Raw genomic sequence first — 20,241 nt, 5'->3', positions numbered from 1 at the left:
TGTCTGACTCCTCTCCTGTCTTTGTTTTTTGGGGTTGAAAAAAGCTGGCTATGCCACCACTTTTCTCCTTCCTTTTCATTTTTGCATCTGCTGGACCTACAGTATTCAAGAAACGAGGGGGTTAAAGCCATGCCATACATTGTACTGGGTACGCGATTTATGAGCTAAGATGGCAAGCTATGGGTTTTGCTTGGCAATAAGCAGTCAACTTTTGCTGTTGTAGATTTCATGATTTTCTCTAAACAGCACGCACACACACCGTCCTTTCAACCTATCCCCATCTCACTATGACAGCCTCAATATTGTCTCACTTAACGTAACACACGTACTGTGCTACTGACTAGCTAGCTACACAACTTTGTGTTGCAACTTGTTTCTGTGAGCTCCTACATTCCCATTCCTTTTGTAATGTTTATTGACAACAGCGCGCGCTGAGGACTGTCTCAATTCATTAGTGCTAGCTAATCGTTTAGCAGCCTACCATTTATGCTGAGGGAAACGGTTGTCTCATTTCACTAGTGCTATAGCTAGCAAACGATGTGAAGCTATCCCCTGCCTCAGTATGTACACCAAAAAGTTTAGTCTTAGTCATGTGGTTGAGCACTTACATTTCACATTGTCAAACTTGACAGAACGTTTGAATATTCTAAACAGAGCAACAACAAACAAATTATAGCTTGCTTACCTGACTGTCACTCTGTAAATATCCTGTGGTAGTGAGGATCGCTCCAGTCACCACGTAACGCTACGTTAGCCTAGTATTGTTGTGGTTTCGGCAGGTCAGTCAGGTGGGCGGGTCACGGGTGCAACCATTTTTTTCTTTATTTAGGAGGGGGGCAAAGTAAATTCTAAACTGGTAAAACTTAAAACGTTTACACGAGCTGCGGAGAAATATCACCAACATTTATAATCAACATAAACATATATTATTAATAGATTCATTGCCTACAGTTAGGGTGGCAACTGGGGTGGCAAGGCATTTTTCTGAGATGGTATCTGCCACCCCGTAGAACCGCCACTGCTGCTGTCTAGAATGTCGTATTGTTGTATGGGACTGTCTACCATGTATTGTCTTGTTGTCTTGTACACTGAATGTTTGTTGTATTTTTTTTAAATATGCCCCATTCTTTTTCAGAGTTGCAAGAACATCTGCCCAGGGAATGCAGTTGAAAACTAGCCACACTGGCTAACACTGGCACATTTACAGAAATGTCAATTAATGTGCACTGTCCCTGTAATTTTAAACCAAATATAGTTGTGTGTGTGTGTGTGTGTGTGTGTGTGTGTGTGTGTGTGTGTGTGTGTGCGCGTGTGCGCGTGTGCGCGTGTGCGTGTGTGCGTGTGTTCGTGTGTGTGTTCTCCTACCTCTGCAGGTGTGTGGGTTGTTGGCCTCGGCCGGTTGCCATGGCAGGTCGTTGTGGAAGTCTCTGCAGTGTTCACAGTTCAGCCCCTCCGTGTTGTGTTTGCACACACACCGTCCATGGATCTGACCAGCACCACGCGGCCCCAACACACACCACACACACACACACCGACACACACAAACACACACCAACACACACCAGGATGTTACTACTCCCTGAAGCATTTGAATCCGTCACCAAACAATGCCCTGTCCAGCTACCCACAATGCCCTGTCCATCTACCCACAATGCCCTGTCCAGCTACCCACAATGCCCTGTCCAGCTACCCACAATGCCCTGTCCAGCTACCCACAATGACCTGTCCAGCTACCCACAACGCCCCTGTCCAGCTACCCACTATAACACTGTCCAGCTACCCACAATGCCCTGTCCAGCTACCCACAATGCCCTGTCCAGCTACCCACAATGCCCCTGTCCAGCTACCCACAATGCCCTGTCCAGCTACCCACAATCCCCTGTCCAGCTACCCACAATGCCCCTGTCCAGCTACCCACAATGCCCTGCCCAGCTACCCACAATGCTCCTGTCCAGCTACCCACAATGCCCCTGTCCAGCTACCCACAATGCCCCTGTCCAGCTACCCACAATGCCCTGTCCAGCTACCCACAATGCCCCTGTCCAGCTACCCACAATGCCCCTGTCCAGCTACCCACTATAACACTGTCCAGCTTCCCACAATGCCCTGTCCAGCTACCCACAATGCCCTGTCCAGCTACCCACAATGCCCCTGTCCAGCTACCCACAATGCCCTGTCCAGCTACCCACAATGCCCCTGTCCAGCTACCCACAATGCCCTGCCCAGCTACCCACAATGCTCCTGTCCAGCTACCCACAATGCCCCTGTCCAGCTACCCACAATGCCCCTGTCCAGCTACCCACAATGCCCCTGTCCAGCTACCCACCATGCCCCTGTCCACTGCCCACCATGCCCCTGTCCACTACCCACCATGCCCCTGTCCAGCTACCCACCATGCCCCTGCCCAGCTACCCACAATGCCCCTGTCCACTACCCACCATGCCACTGTCCAGCTACCCACCATGCCCCTGTCCAGCTACCCACAATGCCCCTGTCAACTACCCACCATGCCCCTGTCCAGCTCCCCACCATGCCCCTGTCCAGCTACCCAAAATGCTCCTGTCCACTACCCACCATGCCCCTGTCCACTACCCACCATGCCCCTGTCCAGCTACCCACAATGCCCCTGTCCACTACCCACCATGCCCCTGCCCAGCTACCCACCATGCTCCTGTCCACTACCCACAATGCCCCTGTCCAGCTACCCACCATGCCCCTGTCCAGCTACCCACAATGCCCCTGTCCACTACCCACCATGCCCCTGCCCAGCTACCCACCATGCCCCTGTCCACTACCTACCATGCCCCTGCCCAGCTACCCACCATTCTCCTGTCCACTACCCACAATGCCCCTGTCCAGCTACCCACCATGCTGCTGTGGCGGGCGCCGACCCCTGGCACCGGGGCGCACTCGGAGGCGTGTCCGTAGCAGAAGCAGCTGCCGCGCACCACCAGCTCGTACAGCGCGTAGTAGTACTTCTGCAGCACGGTGGAGCGGCGGTCCAGGAGGTCGTCTCCCAGCGTGTGCAGCTTGGTGAAGTTGATACGCAGGTTGGTGATACGTAGCAGCTCTGGAGAGAAGAGAGACAAGGAGAGGAGAGGGGAGATAAGAGAGGAGGGAAAGAGAGGGAGGAGGGAGAGAGGGTAGAGAGAGAGGGAGGAATGGAGGGGTATGACGGTGGCCTATAGAAAGCAAACGGACACAAACACACACACACAATCACACACACACTAGAGATGCGAATATTGCGTATATATCCGCGACATCCGCGGATATTCGCATCCGCGGGTGGGTGGGCCAATAAAAATCAACATTGTGATTAATTTCGGGTGGATTGCGGGTGGATTTGTCAGTTATATTCGTATTTAATAACTACTATAACTAGAAAGTACATTTCCTGGAGAAAATGTGAGGTGGGCTAGCTGCTGCAGCTGTATGCAACAGCTACTGCTAGTACTACTACGGACCGGGCAATCTCCATGCACCCACCGGCGAAGACCGTGCGTCTCTAGCCGACTCAGGGACTGAATTGTGGGGTCCGTGGCGTGGACAGTGGCATGGTGGCGAGACTCCGCCCCCTCAGGTCACAGCTGTTCGGGGACAGTGTACGCCTCTCCGGGCCACCTACCCGCCCGCACCGGTAAACACCGTGTGTCTCTAGCCCACTCAGGGGCTGAGTTGTGGGGCCCGTGGTGTGGATAGTGGCGTGGTGGTGAGACTCTGCCCCCTCAGGTCATAGCTGGTCGGGGGCAATGCGATGACCTCCGGGCAATCTCTATGCACCCACCGGCGAAGACCGTGTGTCTCTAGCCCACTCAGGGGCTGAGTTGTCGGGCCCGTGGTGTGGAAAGTGGCATGGTGGGGAGTCTGCCATTGACTTCCACGGCAGCATAATTATAAGAATGCCTTTTGGATTAACGGGAATCGAACCCTGAACTCGTTGCTTGCAAGACTGACACGCTACCGGCTGTGCCACGACGGATCTTGCGAAAGCGATTCGCAGATTCGAGTGGATAATGTCAGCTTTTGCTTCCTCTTGGTAGAGTGAGTCCTGAGCACTTAATTAATGTCACCTGGTAGGGTTGCTTCCTCTCGGTAGAGTGAGAGGGGGGGGCGTGTCGTTGTTTAAATTGGCACACAGCGAAAAGTATACATAGCATAGCTCAACTATTTACTTCTTCAGAATCCAGACAATCACGCGAACATTTCCATGTATAATATGTCCTTCGGTCTTCAGAAGTGTAGGAGAGGTGAAGAGTTAGAAACAGTTAGAGATTCTAGAGCGAAGAGAGATTTTCTAGAACGTAGCTCCATTGATTTCAATGGAGGGGGGGGAATCATCAATCGAACTGTCACAGAGTGAAAAATATACATCGGAGAGCTTAGCTTTTTTGATTTTATGAATCACAAGAGTCGTGTGAACGTTTAGATATATAAAATGTGTATGAGCTGTGAGAATTAGAAGAGGGATGGCAGTTTAGACTCCACTCTGAAACTGGTGAAATTGTGCAAAAGACAAAAAGTGTTCCTTTCATTCTGCGATCAAACAAATGAAGTAATAATGAAACCATGGGGTGTTTTGAACTCAGCATGAGCCAGGGAATCCATTGCTACCATAATTTTGAAGATTGGACATACAGTTAAAAAGTTACTGGCATGAACGCAACTCTAACTTTGACACGCTGGTGGCGCTAGAGTGCACGAGATGTCAACATGAGGCTTGGTGACAGATGTCATGGGTGTGTACCGGATGAGTGTGCTAAATGTGGTTCTGATAGATTAAAACATTACTGAGATATGACCCCAGTTCCTGTTTTGCAGCTTTTCTGCCAATTTTGATTGGCTGTCACGAGCGAACGCAATGGACAATCAGAAATCCCTGTAATGTAAGTTTTTTGTGGACATCGGCCTATAGATTGTGCATACTACGTTTTGTGCAGATTGGTTAAAAAACCTAGGAGGAGATACATTTTAAGTGTTTTACACAAAGTACAAAATGGCGGGAAATCCAATATGGCAGACAATGACGTCATGAGGTGCGTTGAACTCGGCTTGAACCAAGGATTCCAAAGGTACCTCGTTTTTCAAAATCAGACTTACAGGTCAAAAGTTGCATGCATAAAAGCATTGCCAACTTTGACACGTTGGTGGCGCTAGAGGGTTCGAGCTGTGGACATGAGTCTTGGTGAGGAGACTCAGGGGGCTGTCCTGAATGAGTGTGCCAATTTTCATAACTTTCTACCATATGCTTCTATGGGCTGCCATAGACTCCAATGGCAGAAGAATAATAATATGAAAAGGTAGAAACTTAATGGTGGCCTACGCAGCTGCGCTGCTTGGCCCCCAAATATAGCTGCAAGCAGCAATATGGGGGCCAAGCAGGACGCGCGACCAGTGCATCAAAGACAACAAGCGAAACACGTCATATCCGCATTCAAATCGCTACCGCAGTTTTGAAAATCGGGCGTACGGTTCAGAATATACGCACTTCCAACTTTGACAGGTTGGTGGCGCTAGAGACTTTGAGGTGTCGACATAGACTTGGTGACAGGGGTCACGGGACCGTCCCCGATGAGTGTGCCTAATGTGGTTATGATACATCAAAACCTTACTGAGATTTGACCACACTTCCTGTTTGGCGGCTTGGACGCCAAATTCGATTGGCTGTAGCGAGTGAACACCTTCGACAATCGAAAATACCTCTAAGAGTTCTGTGGACATTGGTCTAAAGAATGTGTACAGCCAGTTTCATGTAGATTGGTGAAAATCCTTAGGAGAAGATACATTTTAAGTGTTTTCCACAAAATACAAAACGGCGGGAAATCCAATTGGTTGAAAATGACATCATAGGGTGCGATGAACTCGGCATGAGCCAGGGATTCCAACGGTACCTCACTTTTGAAAATCGGTCACACGGGTCAAAAGTTGTGTGCCTAAATGCACTTCCAACTTTGACATGGTGGTGGCGCTTGAGGGTTCGAGCTGTCGCGATGACACTTGCTGACAAGGTTCATGGGACTGTCCCCAATGAGTGTCCCAAATGTGGCTTTGATACAATTTGCTGAGATATGACCCCATATCCTGTTTGGCGGCTTGGACGCCAAATTTGATTGGCTGTAGCGGGCGAACGCTTTCGAGAATCGCAAATCTCTGGATAACTTTTGTGGACATTCATCTAGAGAATGTGTATACCAAGTTTTCTGCAGATTGGTTGAAATTCCTAGGAGGAGATACATTTTAAGTGTTTTTCACAAAATCCAAAATGGCGGAAAATGATGTCATGGGGTGCGTTGAACTCGGCTTGAGCCAAGGAATCCAACGGTACCTCATTTTGGAAAATCGGGTTTACAGGTCAAAAGTTGTGTGCACAAACGCACCTCCAACTTTGACATGTTGGTGGCGCTAGAGGGTCCAAGCTGTGTACATTGGTCTTGGTGATTTGACTCAGGGGACTGTCATGAATTAGTGTGCCAATTTTCACAACTTTTTACCATATGGTTCTATGGGCTGCCATAGACTCCAATGACAGAGGAAGATGAAGAAGAAGTAAAGCTGCAAGCAGCATTGTGGGGGCCAAGCTGATCATGCAAAAGATGAAGCAAATACGACTGATGTTTTGAAGGCTTTAGAGATATGTTTGTCGGACTGCAACTACACTGCAGACTTGGTAAACACAGCAAACGTTATAACCACTGCATACCTCAACCACTGCAAACTATGAGAATCATTCAGCTCAATAAAACAAGAAAAGTAGGCTGGTCTAATACTCAACACTCGTGGGCAGCGGATGAGAGCTAAAGTCTTTCCCACACCCGTGTGGCCAGCCCGTTCGTGGAAATTCTGCCACACCTCTTTCAAGGCTGTAGGGAGGACCAGCTGAAAGATGGAGTTTGCGGTGTTGGGGTCCCTCACACACTGATGCAAGACTCCCTCCCTCAGAGTCAGCCTCTATCTCTCCTTGAGGATCTGCCGAGTGTCACGTTGCAGGGCGATCCTTTCTGTTGCACTGGGCGGTTTCCCTGTCTGCAAGGATAATAGCATGTGGCGAATCATGTCATCTTTTTGCTGGGCGTCCTTCCATTCTCCAGGGGGTTCGGCCCAGCTGCACTTCTTCTCGGTGAACTTGGACAGGAGAGTTAAGCATTTCTGGGCATGGGTTTTCCACCCCGGTGAGAAAAGTCTTCAGGGCCAGGATCTCCTCCTCTTCACCATCCTCTCCTCCATCCACAGGTACACGAGATAGGGCATCAGCATTAACATTGGTTTTGTCAGGCTGGAACTTGATGTTGAAGTGGTAGTTGTAGAGTCTGGCTGCCCACTGTTGCTCCAAGCTTCTCAGGTTCACCTCCCGTAAGTTTGCGAGAATGTTGTTGTCAGTGAACACTACAAAATGGGAGCCTAGAGTGGAATTTCTTGCTGCACCAGCGAAAGACGGCCTACCTTCTGATAGCAATGAAGGTAAACAGGAGTCTGGCCAGTGTTCTTCACTTCTTCACTTGTACCTTCCCATTCAGACAAACTAGACTCCATTGAATCTTCAAAACCTTCCCCTACTCCACAGAAGTCTACACCCACTCACTGCATTTCCTTTACCCACTTTGACTATTTGTACACGGCCATGAACATGACAAACAATACGCAACCAAGTTCCGTCTGCTGCATTTTACACAAGAGGAGCGCATTATTGTACTATATGTGATTGTCTGTACTGTATGTGCTTGTGTCCATGTAATTGTGTCTATTGTATGTTAAGTTTCTCTGCTGTACTGTATGTCTGTGATTGTCTACTGTATGTGCTTCCGTCTGATTTTCTCTACTGTATGCAATTGTCTATGTGATTGTCTTTACTGTATGAGCTTGTCTATGTGATTGTCTCTACTGTATGTGCTTGTCTGGATAATCGTCTCTACAACAAAACCCATGAATATGATGTACTGTACTGTAAGATGCAGCAAGAGCCATTGCATAGCATCAGAGCTATTGTGTAAATAGATTTGCAGTGATTCTAAGCGTGCCAGTAGGCCTACAAGATACTCAAATATTCAATGCCTCCCCCACATGGCAAACATTTGTAATACACACATATTACTTACTCTGAACAATAGGCACAAGAGTCCCTGGTCTGTGAGCCAAATTTCACAACTTTTAACTGGCAGCAGCGACCGACAACGATTCTGTTGTCTGCCATTGACTTCCACAGCAGCATAATTACAATAATTATTAGAATGCATTTTGGATGAACGGGAATCAAACCCTGAACTCGCTGCTTGCGAGACTGACGCGCTACCCGCTATGCCACGACGCCACGACGGATCTTACAAACGCGCTTTGCAGATTTGAGTGGATAATGTCAGCTTCTGCTTCCTCTTGGTAGAGTGAGTCCTGAGCACTTAATTAATGTCACCTGGTAGGGTTGCCTCCTCTCGGTAGAGTGAGAGGGGGGGTGTCGTTGTTTAAATTGGCACACAGCGAAAAGTATACATAGCATAGCTCAACTATTTACTTCTTCAGAATCCAGACAATCACGCGAACAATTCCATGTATAATATGTCCTTCGGTCTTCAGAAGTGTAGGAGAGATGAAGAGTTAGAAACAGTTAGAGATTCTAGAGCGAAGAGAGATTTTCTAGAGCGTGGCTCCATTGATTTCAATGGAGGGGGGGGAGTCATTATTCGAACCAGACACAGAGTGAAAAATATACATCAAAGAGCTTAGCTTTTTAGATTTTATGAATCCCAAGAGTCGTGTGAACGTTTTGATATATAAAATGTGTATGAGCTGTGAGAATTAGAAGAAGGATGGCAGTTTAGAAAATGTGTGACTTTTTCCAAAATGCTCTGAAACTGGTGAAATTGTGCAGAAGACAAAAAGTGTACCTTTCATTCTGCAATCAAACAAATGAAGTAATAATGAAACCATGGGGTGTTTCGAACTCAGCATGAGCCAGGGAATCCATTGCTACCATAATTTTGGAGATTGGACATACAGTTCAAAAGTGACTGGCATAAACGCACTTCCAACTTTGACATGGTGGTGGCGCTAGAGGATTCGAGCTGTCGCGATGCGACTTGCTGACAAGGTTAATGGGACTGTCCACGATGAGTGTCCCAAATGTGGCTTTGATACATTAACAATTTGCTGAGATATGACCCCATATCCTGTTTGGCGGCTTGGACGCTAAATTTGATTGGCTGTAGCGGGCGAACGCTTTCGAGAATCTAAAATCCTTTTAAGACTTTTGTGGAAATTGATCTAGAGAATGTGTATACCGAGCTTTGTGCAGATTGGTTGAAATTCCTAGGAGGAGATACATTTTAAGTGTTTTTAACAAAATCCAAAATGGCGGGAAATCCAATCGGCGGAAAATTATGTCATGGGGTGCGTTGCACTCGGCTTGAGCCAAAGAATCAACGGTACCTCGTTTTTGAAAATCTGGCTTACAGGTCAAAAGTTGTGTGCACAAATGCACCTCCAACTTTGACATGTTGGTGGCGCTAATGAGTTCAAGCTGTGTACATGGGTCTTGGTGAAAAGACTCAGGGGACTGTGATGACTAAGTGTGCCAATTTTCACAACTTTTTACCATACGGTTCTATGGGCTGCCATAGACTCCAATGCCAGAGGAAGATGAATAATAAGAAAAGGTACAAGAACAATGGTGGCCTGCGCAGCTTCGCTGCTTGGCCCCCAATAATAAGAAAAGGTACAAGAACAATGGCGGCCTGTGCAGCTTCGCTGCTTGGCCCCCAATAATAATAAGAAAAGGTACAAGAACAATGGTGGCCTGCGCAGCTTCGCTCCCAATAAGAAGAAGAAGAAAAGGTACAAGAACAATGGAGGCCTTCGCAGCTTCGCTGCTTGGCCCCCAATTACACGTGTTAATCTGGCAAACAATGTGCACTGCTTCAGTTTAAAATGGCTGCAGATTATGTGTAGGCCTACCACAAGTCATTCAGATTGGAGGAAAATCTGACGTGGTTGAACGAGATTCGATCTCTGGACCTGCTGGTTGCGAGGCCGACGCTCTACCTGCTGTGCGACGGATCTTGCGAAAGCGACTCGCCCTAGTGCACAAGGCATGTCAGCTTTCGCTTCCTCTCGGTAGAGTGAGAGGGGGGGTATCGTCGTTTAAATTGGCACACTGCGAAAAGTATACATAGCATAGCTCAACTATTTACTTCTTCAGGATCCAGACAATCGCGCAAACATTTCCATGTATAATATGTAATTCGGTCTTCAGAAGTGAAGGAGAGGTGACGAGTTAGAAACTCAACACTAATTCTGTCATTTTCTAGAGCGTGGCTCCATTGTTTTCAATGGAGGGGGGGGAGTCGTTCGAACTGTCACACAGTGAAAAAATACATTGCAGAGCTTAGCTTTTTTGATTTTATTAATCCCAAGAGTCGTGTGAACGTTTTGATATATAATATGTGTATGAGCTGTGAGAATTGGAAGAGGGATGGCAGTTTAGAAAATGTGACTTTTTCCAAAATGCGCCTTGTCACCACTCTAAAACTGGTGAAATTGTGCAGAAGACCAAAAGTGTTCCTTGCATTCTGCAATCAAAAAAATGAAGTAATAATGAAACCAGGGTGTTTTGCATGAGCCAGGGAATCCATTGCTACCATAATTTTGAAGATTGGACATACAGTTCAAAAGTTACAGGCATAAACACAACTCCAACTTTGACACGCTGGTGGCGCTAGAGTGCACGAGATGTCAACATGAGGCTTGGTGACAGATGTCATGGGTATGTCCCGGATGAGTGTGCTAAATGTGGTTTTGATAGATTAAAACATTACTGAGATATGACCCCAGTTCCTGTTTTGCAGCTTTTCTGCCAATTTTGATTGGCAGTCATGAACGAACGCAATGGATAATCAAAAATCCCTGTACAACTTTTGTGGACATTGGTCTAGCGAATGTGTATACCAAGTTTCATGCAGATTGGTTGAAATTCCTAGGAGGAGATACATTTTAAGGGTTTTGCACATCATTCAAAATAGCGGAGAATCCAAGATGACGTCATAGAAAGCGTTAAATCCAGCTTGAGCCAAGGAATTGAAGGACACCTGAAGTTTGAAAATTGGACTTGCTGAAGTAAAGCTGCATGCATAAATGCGCCTCCAACTTTAACACGTTGGTGGCGCTAGAGAGGTCGAGATGTGTATATTCTAACAACTGCGAGAAAGCGCGAGACCTGCCAGCAGCTCACGCAAATACCCTCGACCACTTCATCAACCGAGATCCTGCGAAAGCGAGCCTATAATCTTTCAATTGTTTAAGTCAAGAAAATGTGCCTACTGTATATGAAAAGCGAATGAGCACGAACAGCTGGACATAAATGTATTTAAATGTAAATACAATAACTTCATGTTTGGCGGGTTGGGTGCGGGTCTCTAAATTTTAGAAGATAATTACATTGGGTGGGTGGCGGGTGGATGATTAAAGGAGTAGTAAAGGGAAAATTAATGTTTAGCCCTGTTTTAAGGTTACTTATGATCATATACAATGGTTCAGATCAACACGTTGACAAAACTATCACTTTTGAGAAAGTTTATAATTGCTCTACCACCGTTTAGGTCATACAATGGATGTGGGTGGGCACCTTGAAAAATAATTCAAAAACATGTTAAACTCGATTTCAAAGACAAGAAGCTCACCGAGGGGGTAATTGGTGTCCGTTGGTGTTCTAACATCAAATTCGCTGCAAAGTATGAATCCTGTAGGGTTTTATTGATCATTTTATGAAATCCATTGACTTGTATTGACGCTACCGTTGTAGATGTGTAGATCAATCCGCAGAGGGGATTCAGGAAGCGGAACTACTTATGGTAGCTATTGTTATTATTTATGTTGCTAGGCTATCTAGTTTGCGGAAGTTTACACACGTATGTGCTGCGACTAAATAGTTAAGTAATAGACTTAATATTTTAAAAAGCCTTTCCAGATGAACTAGAATCTTACTTTATGGCGAATTATATGTCAGAACGCCAACTAACACCTGTGAGTTTCTTGTCTTTGAAATTGAGAGTTAAACATGTTTGAATGATTTGTCAAGGTGCCCACCCACAGCCATTGTATGACCAAAACGGTGGTAGAGCAATTATCAGACTTTCTCAAAAGTGCTAGTTTTGTCAACGTTTTGATCTGAACCATTGTATATGATCATAAGTAACCTTAAAACAGGGCTAAACATGAATTTTCCCTTTACTACTCTTTAGTGATCAAACTCCATCCACGCATCTCTAACACACACGCAAGCCCGATTTAATGCACGGGCTTACCGGGGCTTGAGCCCCGGGGCCCGACGGCGTAAAGGGCCCCACAGCCCGCTAGGGGCGTCCTGCGTTCCTTGGAGCGGACTCGAAGTGGCTCAAGTTCAAAGCTCCGCTAATATAAGCGCGATTCGATTGCCGATTTGATTGGCTCTGTCACTGGAGTATTTACATACCGTGATTTGATTGGCTCTGTGACTGGAGTATTTACATACCGTGATTTGATTAGCTAGTGATTTGACTGGCTGCTTGAGTGAAGTTTTGTGAGCGACTTCGACTTGAGAGACAACATAATATAGCCAAAGATGTCAATGGAAACTCAAAGAAAAGTGAAAGTGGGTCGACTAAACGTAAAAAAACAAAGAGATAAATTAGAAATGGAAACACATTTACTGACAAAAATCCCAAAGTTAACGGGGTATTTCAAAGTAGCTGCAAGTGCTGGGCCTGAGGACGAGACCCTGCGTCAACATTGGCCGATGAGTCGCCGGCAGTTAGAGCTGAGGAGACGGGCAACATCAGCCACAAGCAGGCTAGGCCTTTTGCACACCAGATATTTTGAGCTTGTAAACGAGAATGACAAGTTTAATTAATAAGGTTGATTAACGTTCTACTCCATTGTAACAGGGCCGTAATCAAAGCTATTAATTACACCGATGCAAAGTACCTGCCTGGCTGTGCAACAGGGCTATGCTCTATAGCTAGCATAGCTTTACTCGTTTTTGAAAATGTAGCGAAAGCTTTAGCTAAATTCAGCTGCTGCAATGCTTCATAAGAAATACCATTCAGATTAATAAGAAAGATGGACCTGTCTTCAGTATTTCCAAACATGGATATAGCCTTAAGGATTTACTTAACTCTGCCTGTATCCAATGCCTCTCGAGAGCGCTCCTTTTCAAAACTCAGACCTCAAAAACAGACTGGGCTCTACAATGGGACAAGAAAGACTCAACCACTTGACATTGATGTCTTTGGAAAATGACATTCTTAGAGCACTTTACCGCTCTAATTAAGAACTTTGCCAGGCGTAAAGCCAGGAAGAAGCCTTTTTAAAGGTAAGAATGCATTGAATGCAAATCAAATTTAAACCTAAGGCATTATTAGCCTACCTACGCGTTTCTATTGATCAGTAGGCTATCTTATGCTTGCTCTACTTGTGAGTGGACAGAATGATGCGTGCAGCCAGGTTGTATGTGATGAATACGTTTTTGTTCTTGATGCTCAGGGCTTGTGTTGGTGAGGTAGGGGGGGTTAAGGGAGCGCGCCTGCGTCATTAGTTCAGAGTGATCGCTAGAGTGAGCGCTAGAGTGTGGATGTTGAGTTGCTGGACCGGAGTGTGTGCGCCTGGCTTAAGAGTAGAATTGTAAATTTTGACTTATAAATATGAAACTTGGCTCAAATAATAAGCAAATTAATAATACAATATGCTGAGTTGCAGAGATTGTTACAATATAGTGAAATTGTGTGTGTGTTGGTAGCAGTGGCGGGGGTGGTGTTGCTGGTGGTGGTGAGGGTACTGTTACTGGGGGGGGGGGGGGGGGGGGGGGGGCTAGGAAAATGCCTAGCCCCGGGGCCCATGGGTGCCTTAATGCGGGCCTGCACACACGCACACATACTCTGTGTCTCTCCCTCACCCTGGATGTGCAGACTGTAGGGGTCTTGGACGTGGATGGCCGGGTCCAGCACCTTGTAGATGACCTGAAAGAACAGACCCCAGATCAGACCACAGACAGAACAGACCCCAGATCAGACCTGAGAGAACAGGCCCCAGATCAGACCACACACCTGGAATTAGGGCTGTTCCAGACTCGGAATGAGTCCAATCAGATTCGCCTTTTCAAACCAGAGATTCAATAATTTGTTCTTCATTTTTTCTGGTCAGGGTTAGCGTTAGGCTGAGGGGAGACCGTGGGAGTCGGGACAGCTGTCAAACTAACTCAAACTCACAGGCAGCACAATAAAACACGCCTGTTTTTCTTGTTACAGTAAACATGAATCTTCTATCCCACATGCTCCATCTACTTCAGATGCCCCAATGTTTTTATGCAATGTTTCCCATAGCCTACGTTAGGGTTGGACGATTTGACCATAGTCTCCTCAACTGGCTCATGCGTTGGGCAGCAGTCAACAAGGAAATGTTTTGGCCATCACAGCATTTTCACAGACATTAGAGCTCAATCTGTCTATGGGAAAAATATTTTTCCAGCAGATATCTTAGTTAATTCAAGAACATTAATCTAGGAAAGCAGTTTTGTGTTGTGATATTCTGTTTGGGAAATGCAGGTGATTGCTGGTGCACATTAGGCTGGGCTAGACGCACAGTGGAGGGGAGAGGGGTTCCCTGCCTTCTTCCCTCTGCTATATCAGTCTTTAGTCTCCTTTTACTGCACAACAAATATCTACAGTAATAGCCTAGGTCTAAAACGAATGACTGGCCTGTCCCATATAAATCACAAGGCAGGTGAGTGGTCTTAATACTGTCCACCCACCTGAACCACTAACATCTCCACCAGCTGTCCACACACCTGAACCACTAACATCTCCACCCGCTGTCCACACACCTGAACCACTAACATCTCCACCAGTTGTCCACACCTGAACCACTAACATCTCCACCAGCTGTCCACACACCTGAACCACTAACATCTCCACCAGCTGTCCACACACCTGAACCACTAACATCTCCACCAGCTGTCCACACACCTGAACCACTAACATCTCCACCAGCTAACCACACACCTGAACCACTAACATCTCCACCAGCTGTCCACACACCTGAACCACTAACATCTCCACCAGCTGTCCACACACCTGAACCACTAACATCTCCACCAGCTAACCACACACCTGAACCACTAACATCTCCACCAGCTGTCCACACCTGAACCACTAACATCTCCACCCGCTAACCACCCACCTGAACCACTAACATCTCCACCAGCTGTCCACACACCTGAACCACTAACTTCTCCAAATACTGTCCACTATTGTGCTTGCTTTAGTGCACACCATCCAATCAACAGACAGAAAAAATAACAAAGACTTATCAGGAGTGAAATCCCTAATAGTCCGTGGGGGTGTTGTCAGGGTGGTCTCACCTCCCCCTCGGTGGAGGGCTCGATGTCGGAGTAGCGCTCCTCGCAGACGACGTCGTTGATGTGGCGCAGGGCGCGGGCGGGGACAGACGGGAAAGTCTTGCTGCAGTTGTAGGAGAAGTAGCGGTACGGACGCCACGAGCGGCCAAAGTCCGAGGAGCGCTCGATCAGCATGGCGGCCGGACGGAACGTCTACGGAGAGACAGCAGGGCCACACAGAGCCAGGGATGTTCAGATACACGGGCAGTTTGTTGTGTGTTTGTTTAGTAGATGTTTATTTGGTTTTACGTCTCCTGGACGGAGCATGAAGAAATTCCTGAGGAGTTATTGCTTTATAAACGCACATTGACTGACATACACACACACACACACACACACACACACACACACACACACACACACACACACACACACAATAAACACACACACACAATAAACACACAATAAACACACACACACACACAATAAACACACACACACACACAGACAGTACTTTTACAGAAACATACACACACTTTCACATTAAAACACACACACACACATTTTCACATAAACACATATATTGTACCTTAAACTTCATGATGAGGTGAGTGAAGTGGAATTCAGCCTCCAGGTTCAGTCTGATACTGACACTCTCCTCTCCTGCACACACACACACACACACACACACACACCCACACACACACACACACACACACACACACACACACACAGGTTCATTCTGATACTGACACTCTCCTCTATGGGATGTGATAACTGCCACTTTGGTTGTTTACAACGTATATGTATGTATGTGTGTAGTTAGAGATGTGAATATTGCGGATATATCCGCCACATCCGCGGGTGGGTGGCCCAATAAAAATCAACATTGTGATTGTGGGTGGATTTGTCAATTATATTCGTATTTAATAACTACTATAATTATATATATTATATTATAACAACTGCAAGAAAGCGCAAGACCTGCCAGCAGCTCACTCAAATACCCTCGACCACTTCGTCAACCGAGATCCTGCGAAAGCGAGCCTATAATCTGCGGCTCACTATATAGGCCTACCTATATCGGCCAGTAGCCGTTCAATGGACGTACCGTAAGAACGCATCGTTTTTTACGCTATACGGTCTTAGGATTGTACTGTACAACTCAAGGCTTAATGTTGTCCTTTCATACTACTCAAAATGACTATATGGCAATAAAATAACACAACAAAATGTTATTTTCGCACGTTAGTTGTAGGCTTGCAGCTGCAGCTTGTCTTCACCATGCAGGTATTTTTGGGGGGGTATTCTTCTGTGGACACTGCGAGGGGCGCCGCCGGTGGCTGTTTGGACGCCATCCACTCAGCGCGCAGCTCTTCAGACAACTGGAGGCTCTGTAGACTATGCGTCTCTCCCCCAGTCCCCAGCGAGTCCAAGCTCCCTCAATGAATAATACCTATTTATAATAGCCTACATAGCGCGAAACTGTGCATATAATAGGCTGTACATAGCGTAACACTGCACATTCCCTATAGCCGTTCATTGAACAGCTGGCGCCCGATATAGGTATAAATCAAAAACACACAATATTTTTTTATTTGAATGATCTTGAATATATTTAACATGGATTGCAACAGAACACCATTTTAGTAAAAGTCATTGACTGGCGGACTTCAATGTTTTATTAAAATATAGTTACAGTAGGACCCCACTCATCCGAACTTCAGAGATCCGAACCTCCCGGTCTACCGGACAGGCTTAAAAAACGTTTTTTGTTTTTTTTTAGCCTGCTATCTAGTTACTGGTGGGATTTTCATTACAGTATTGTACCCTACTGTGAATAAAAGCAGAACTGTATGTAGACCTACATGTTGCCTGTAGGCTGTAGCCTACTGTCACGTTTCATTTCTTTGTTACTCTAATGTCGAGCGCAAAACGCAAACGAGTCTGCTGCGCGAGAGCTGCATTCCTTGGTAGCCAGAAAGCGCGTCAGCAACCTGAAGCAGAGGAGCATCAAGTCATTTTTCGTTCCCAGTTAATGGACTTCAGGAACACAGACGTGTTGTGGGCATGTAGATTAGTCTACTAGACCTACTGTATTTGTTAAATAATAGCCTACAGCCTAGGCCACGTTAGCCTACATCGGTTGTTTTAGAGACTTTCTTTTAGGCTACAATAGCCTAAGACACGACAACTTGTCTGTCATTTCATTTATTTATTTATTGATTATCATTTGCTCTAATTGTTCTAATGTTGGGTTGTTTTTAGACTATAGGCTACCATGTTGTTCTGCGAATACAGTAGCCTATCGATGCAGCGTATGCCTCATTTGAGAATAAAGTACGGTATTTGATCAAAGCTGGCACTCAAGTGGAAATTCGGTTATTTTATTATAGGCTACTGTAGGTCTATTATAGGCTAGGCTATATGAGTTTAGTTGGCTATTTGATTGCAATTTTGATGCATTTTCACAAGTAATTAAGGGTATTTATTGGTCTATTATGAGTCTATATGAAACAAGTATACCACTTATTGAATTTGGTGCATTGTAACATAAGTTTCAGTCATCCGCACATTTCAGAGATACGAACGACCTTCGGTCCCGTTGGGTTCGGATAAGTGGGGTCCTACTGTATGTGCAAATGAAAACCTTTTTCGGTTCTAGTGTTTAATTGTTTAAGTCAAGAAAATGTGCCTATATGAAAAGCGAATGAGCACGAACGGCTGGACATAATTTAAATGTAAATACAATAACTTCATATTTGGCGGGTTGGGTGCGGGTCTCTACATTTTAGAAGATAATTACGTCGGGTGGGTGGAGGGTGGATGATTGATGAGTGCACGTGGATTCTGCTTAGCCCCGGTTAAGCCCCCTCAAACATTTGGGTATATTTTAAGTAAAAGTTCATAATCAGCCATTCTCTCTTCATAATCAGGTCCCATGGTTGCGTGCTCGTGCTACAGGTAGCCTACCCTGTGATTTACATGTGCGTGGTGGGGTCTAGTCTGGCTATGCCTACGAGCCTAACAGCTCGCCTCGCCAGACGAGTCGCGCTGATGTGAGTGTGCTCGTATGTTAGCCAGTCGTTCATAATGGATCGTTTTGTAATTCGAAAGAAAAGAGACTTAAGTCTAGACGAGGGGGACATGTTACATGTTCTTGTTGGCATGTTGAATATTGGCAATCATTCAGCTGAAAACCCCGCTCAGATGTTTTCGCTGTATGTATTATTAGGTCTAGATCGAATAAATATCACACGTTAAAGCAAATTCTTTGATTTAATTGTTTGCATCTATAGGCGTAGGAACCGGGGGAGGGGGGGGGGGGGGGGCGTGTCGGTCTACGGGCGGGTGGAGAAAAAACGTACATTTACAAAATCATTCCCACGCCCTTGTCATGAAAATCAACTTTTTTCTTAGCCCCCCCCATGTATTGGTCAAGCCCCTCCTTAGCCCCTGGAGAGGCTACTCGTCGCACTACTCAAGAGTGAAAACAGCAGCAACTCATTCGGTGGCGTCAGGCGGAAGTAAGTTGCTACCGCGCTTGTGTAAGCAGTTTCACATACAGCTGCACTGGTTGGAGCGAACGTGTATGTATGTATGTATGTATGTATGTATGTATGTATGTATGTATGTATGTATGTATGTATGTATGTGTGTGTGTGTGTGTGTGTGTGTGTGTGTGTGTGTGTGTGTGTATGTATGTATGTATGTATGTATGTAAGTATGCATGCATGCATGCATGTATGTATGTATGTTATATCTCATACATACACACATACACACACACACATACACACATGATCTGAGGATTTGAACAAGCAACCCTTCGTGGTACACGTGACACACATATACATACATACATACATACATACATACATACATACATACATACATACATACATACATACATACATACATACATACATATATACATACATACATACATACATACATCACAACGCAAGCACACATTCGGTCACGTGAGCTCCCCAATTCACTTAAAGCGCGATCGAACTATCGCGCATGTGCGCGTCATTTTGTAATGAGCTGCGCTGTATAACGCGAACGTGTGTGTATGTGTGTGTATGTATATACGTACAGACATACACACATACATACATACATACACGTTGTAAGTAAGCTTTGAACAAGCAACCAAAGTGCCACTTATCACACCCCATACTCCTCTCCTGCAGCAAGTATGTGTGTATGTACACAGATGTGATTGAAAATAATTATATTGAGAATATAACAAATGAATGATGTAAAGGGTGTGATATTGAAAACATGCTGAATGTCTGGTGTGAAGTATGGTGACCCAGGAAGACTAGCAGGTGCCATGGGCTTGGGGAAATTAATACATTCATAAATAAATAAACACACACACAGACATCTCTATACACACACATACACCCCCCTACACACACACACACACACACACACAGCCAGCCACCCACCATTGACGGACTGCCACCAGGTGAGTTCTCCGCTGCGGTCCCTCAGGTAGATGACGTTGTCCACGCGGTGGCTGCTCCTGGTGCCAGGCTGCTGCGAGTCACACTGGAAACACTTGTCAGACTCCTGCAGCACAGAGAGCACTGGAGTTACACTGGACACACACACACACACACAGGACTGGGAGTTCCACTGGAAACAGCACATTTGTGATGTGTGCTCTGGGTGGATCAGAGACCCCGCCTCTCTGAGCAGATACAAGCTAACATAGAATGCAAATACACTGACCATCAGTCAGGACCGTAAATGCTACCTGACCATCAGTCAGGACCGTAGATGCTACCTGACCATCGGTCAGGACTGTAGATGCTACCTGACCATCGGTCAGGACCGTAGATGCTACCTGACCATCGGTCAGGACTGTAGATGCT

At 45.9% G+C, this 20,241-nt stretch overlaps 1 protein-coding gene across 2 annotated transcripts in view; it reads right to left on the bottom strand.

The window, feature by feature from the left end:
• The window catches only part of lamb2l (laminin, beta 2-like), a 154,871-nt gene that overhangs the window by 71,477 nt on the left and 63,153 nt on the right, over positions 1–20,241 (bottom strand). For both annotated transcript variants that reach the window (XM_084461799.1, XM_084461800.1), the window contains exons 4-9: positions 19,813–19,936; positions 15,942–16,015; positions 15,377–15,565; positions 13,913–13,976; positions 2,868–3,070; positions 1,366–1,486 (exon numbers count right to left, since the gene is read on the bottom strand). In XM_084461799.1, coding sequence (XP_084317925.1) covers positions 1,366–1,486; positions 2,868–3,070; positions 13,913–13,976; positions 15,377–15,565; positions 15,942–16,015; positions 19,813–19,936 — 775 coding nt within the window. The remainder of the gene's footprint in view (positions 1–1,365; positions 1,487–2,867; positions 3,071–13,912; positions 13,977–15,376; positions 15,566–15,941; positions 16,016–19,812; positions 19,937–20,241) is intronic.

Source organism: Borostomias antarcticus (genome assembly GCF_949987555.1).
Source record: "Borostomias antarcticus genome assembly, chromosome: 3".
Taxonomy (NCBI): Eukaryota; Metazoa; Chordata; class Actinopteri; order Stomiiformes; family Stomiidae; genus Borostomias; species Borostomias antarcticus.
This window is presented reverse-complemented; position numbering and strand designations above follow the sequence as displayed.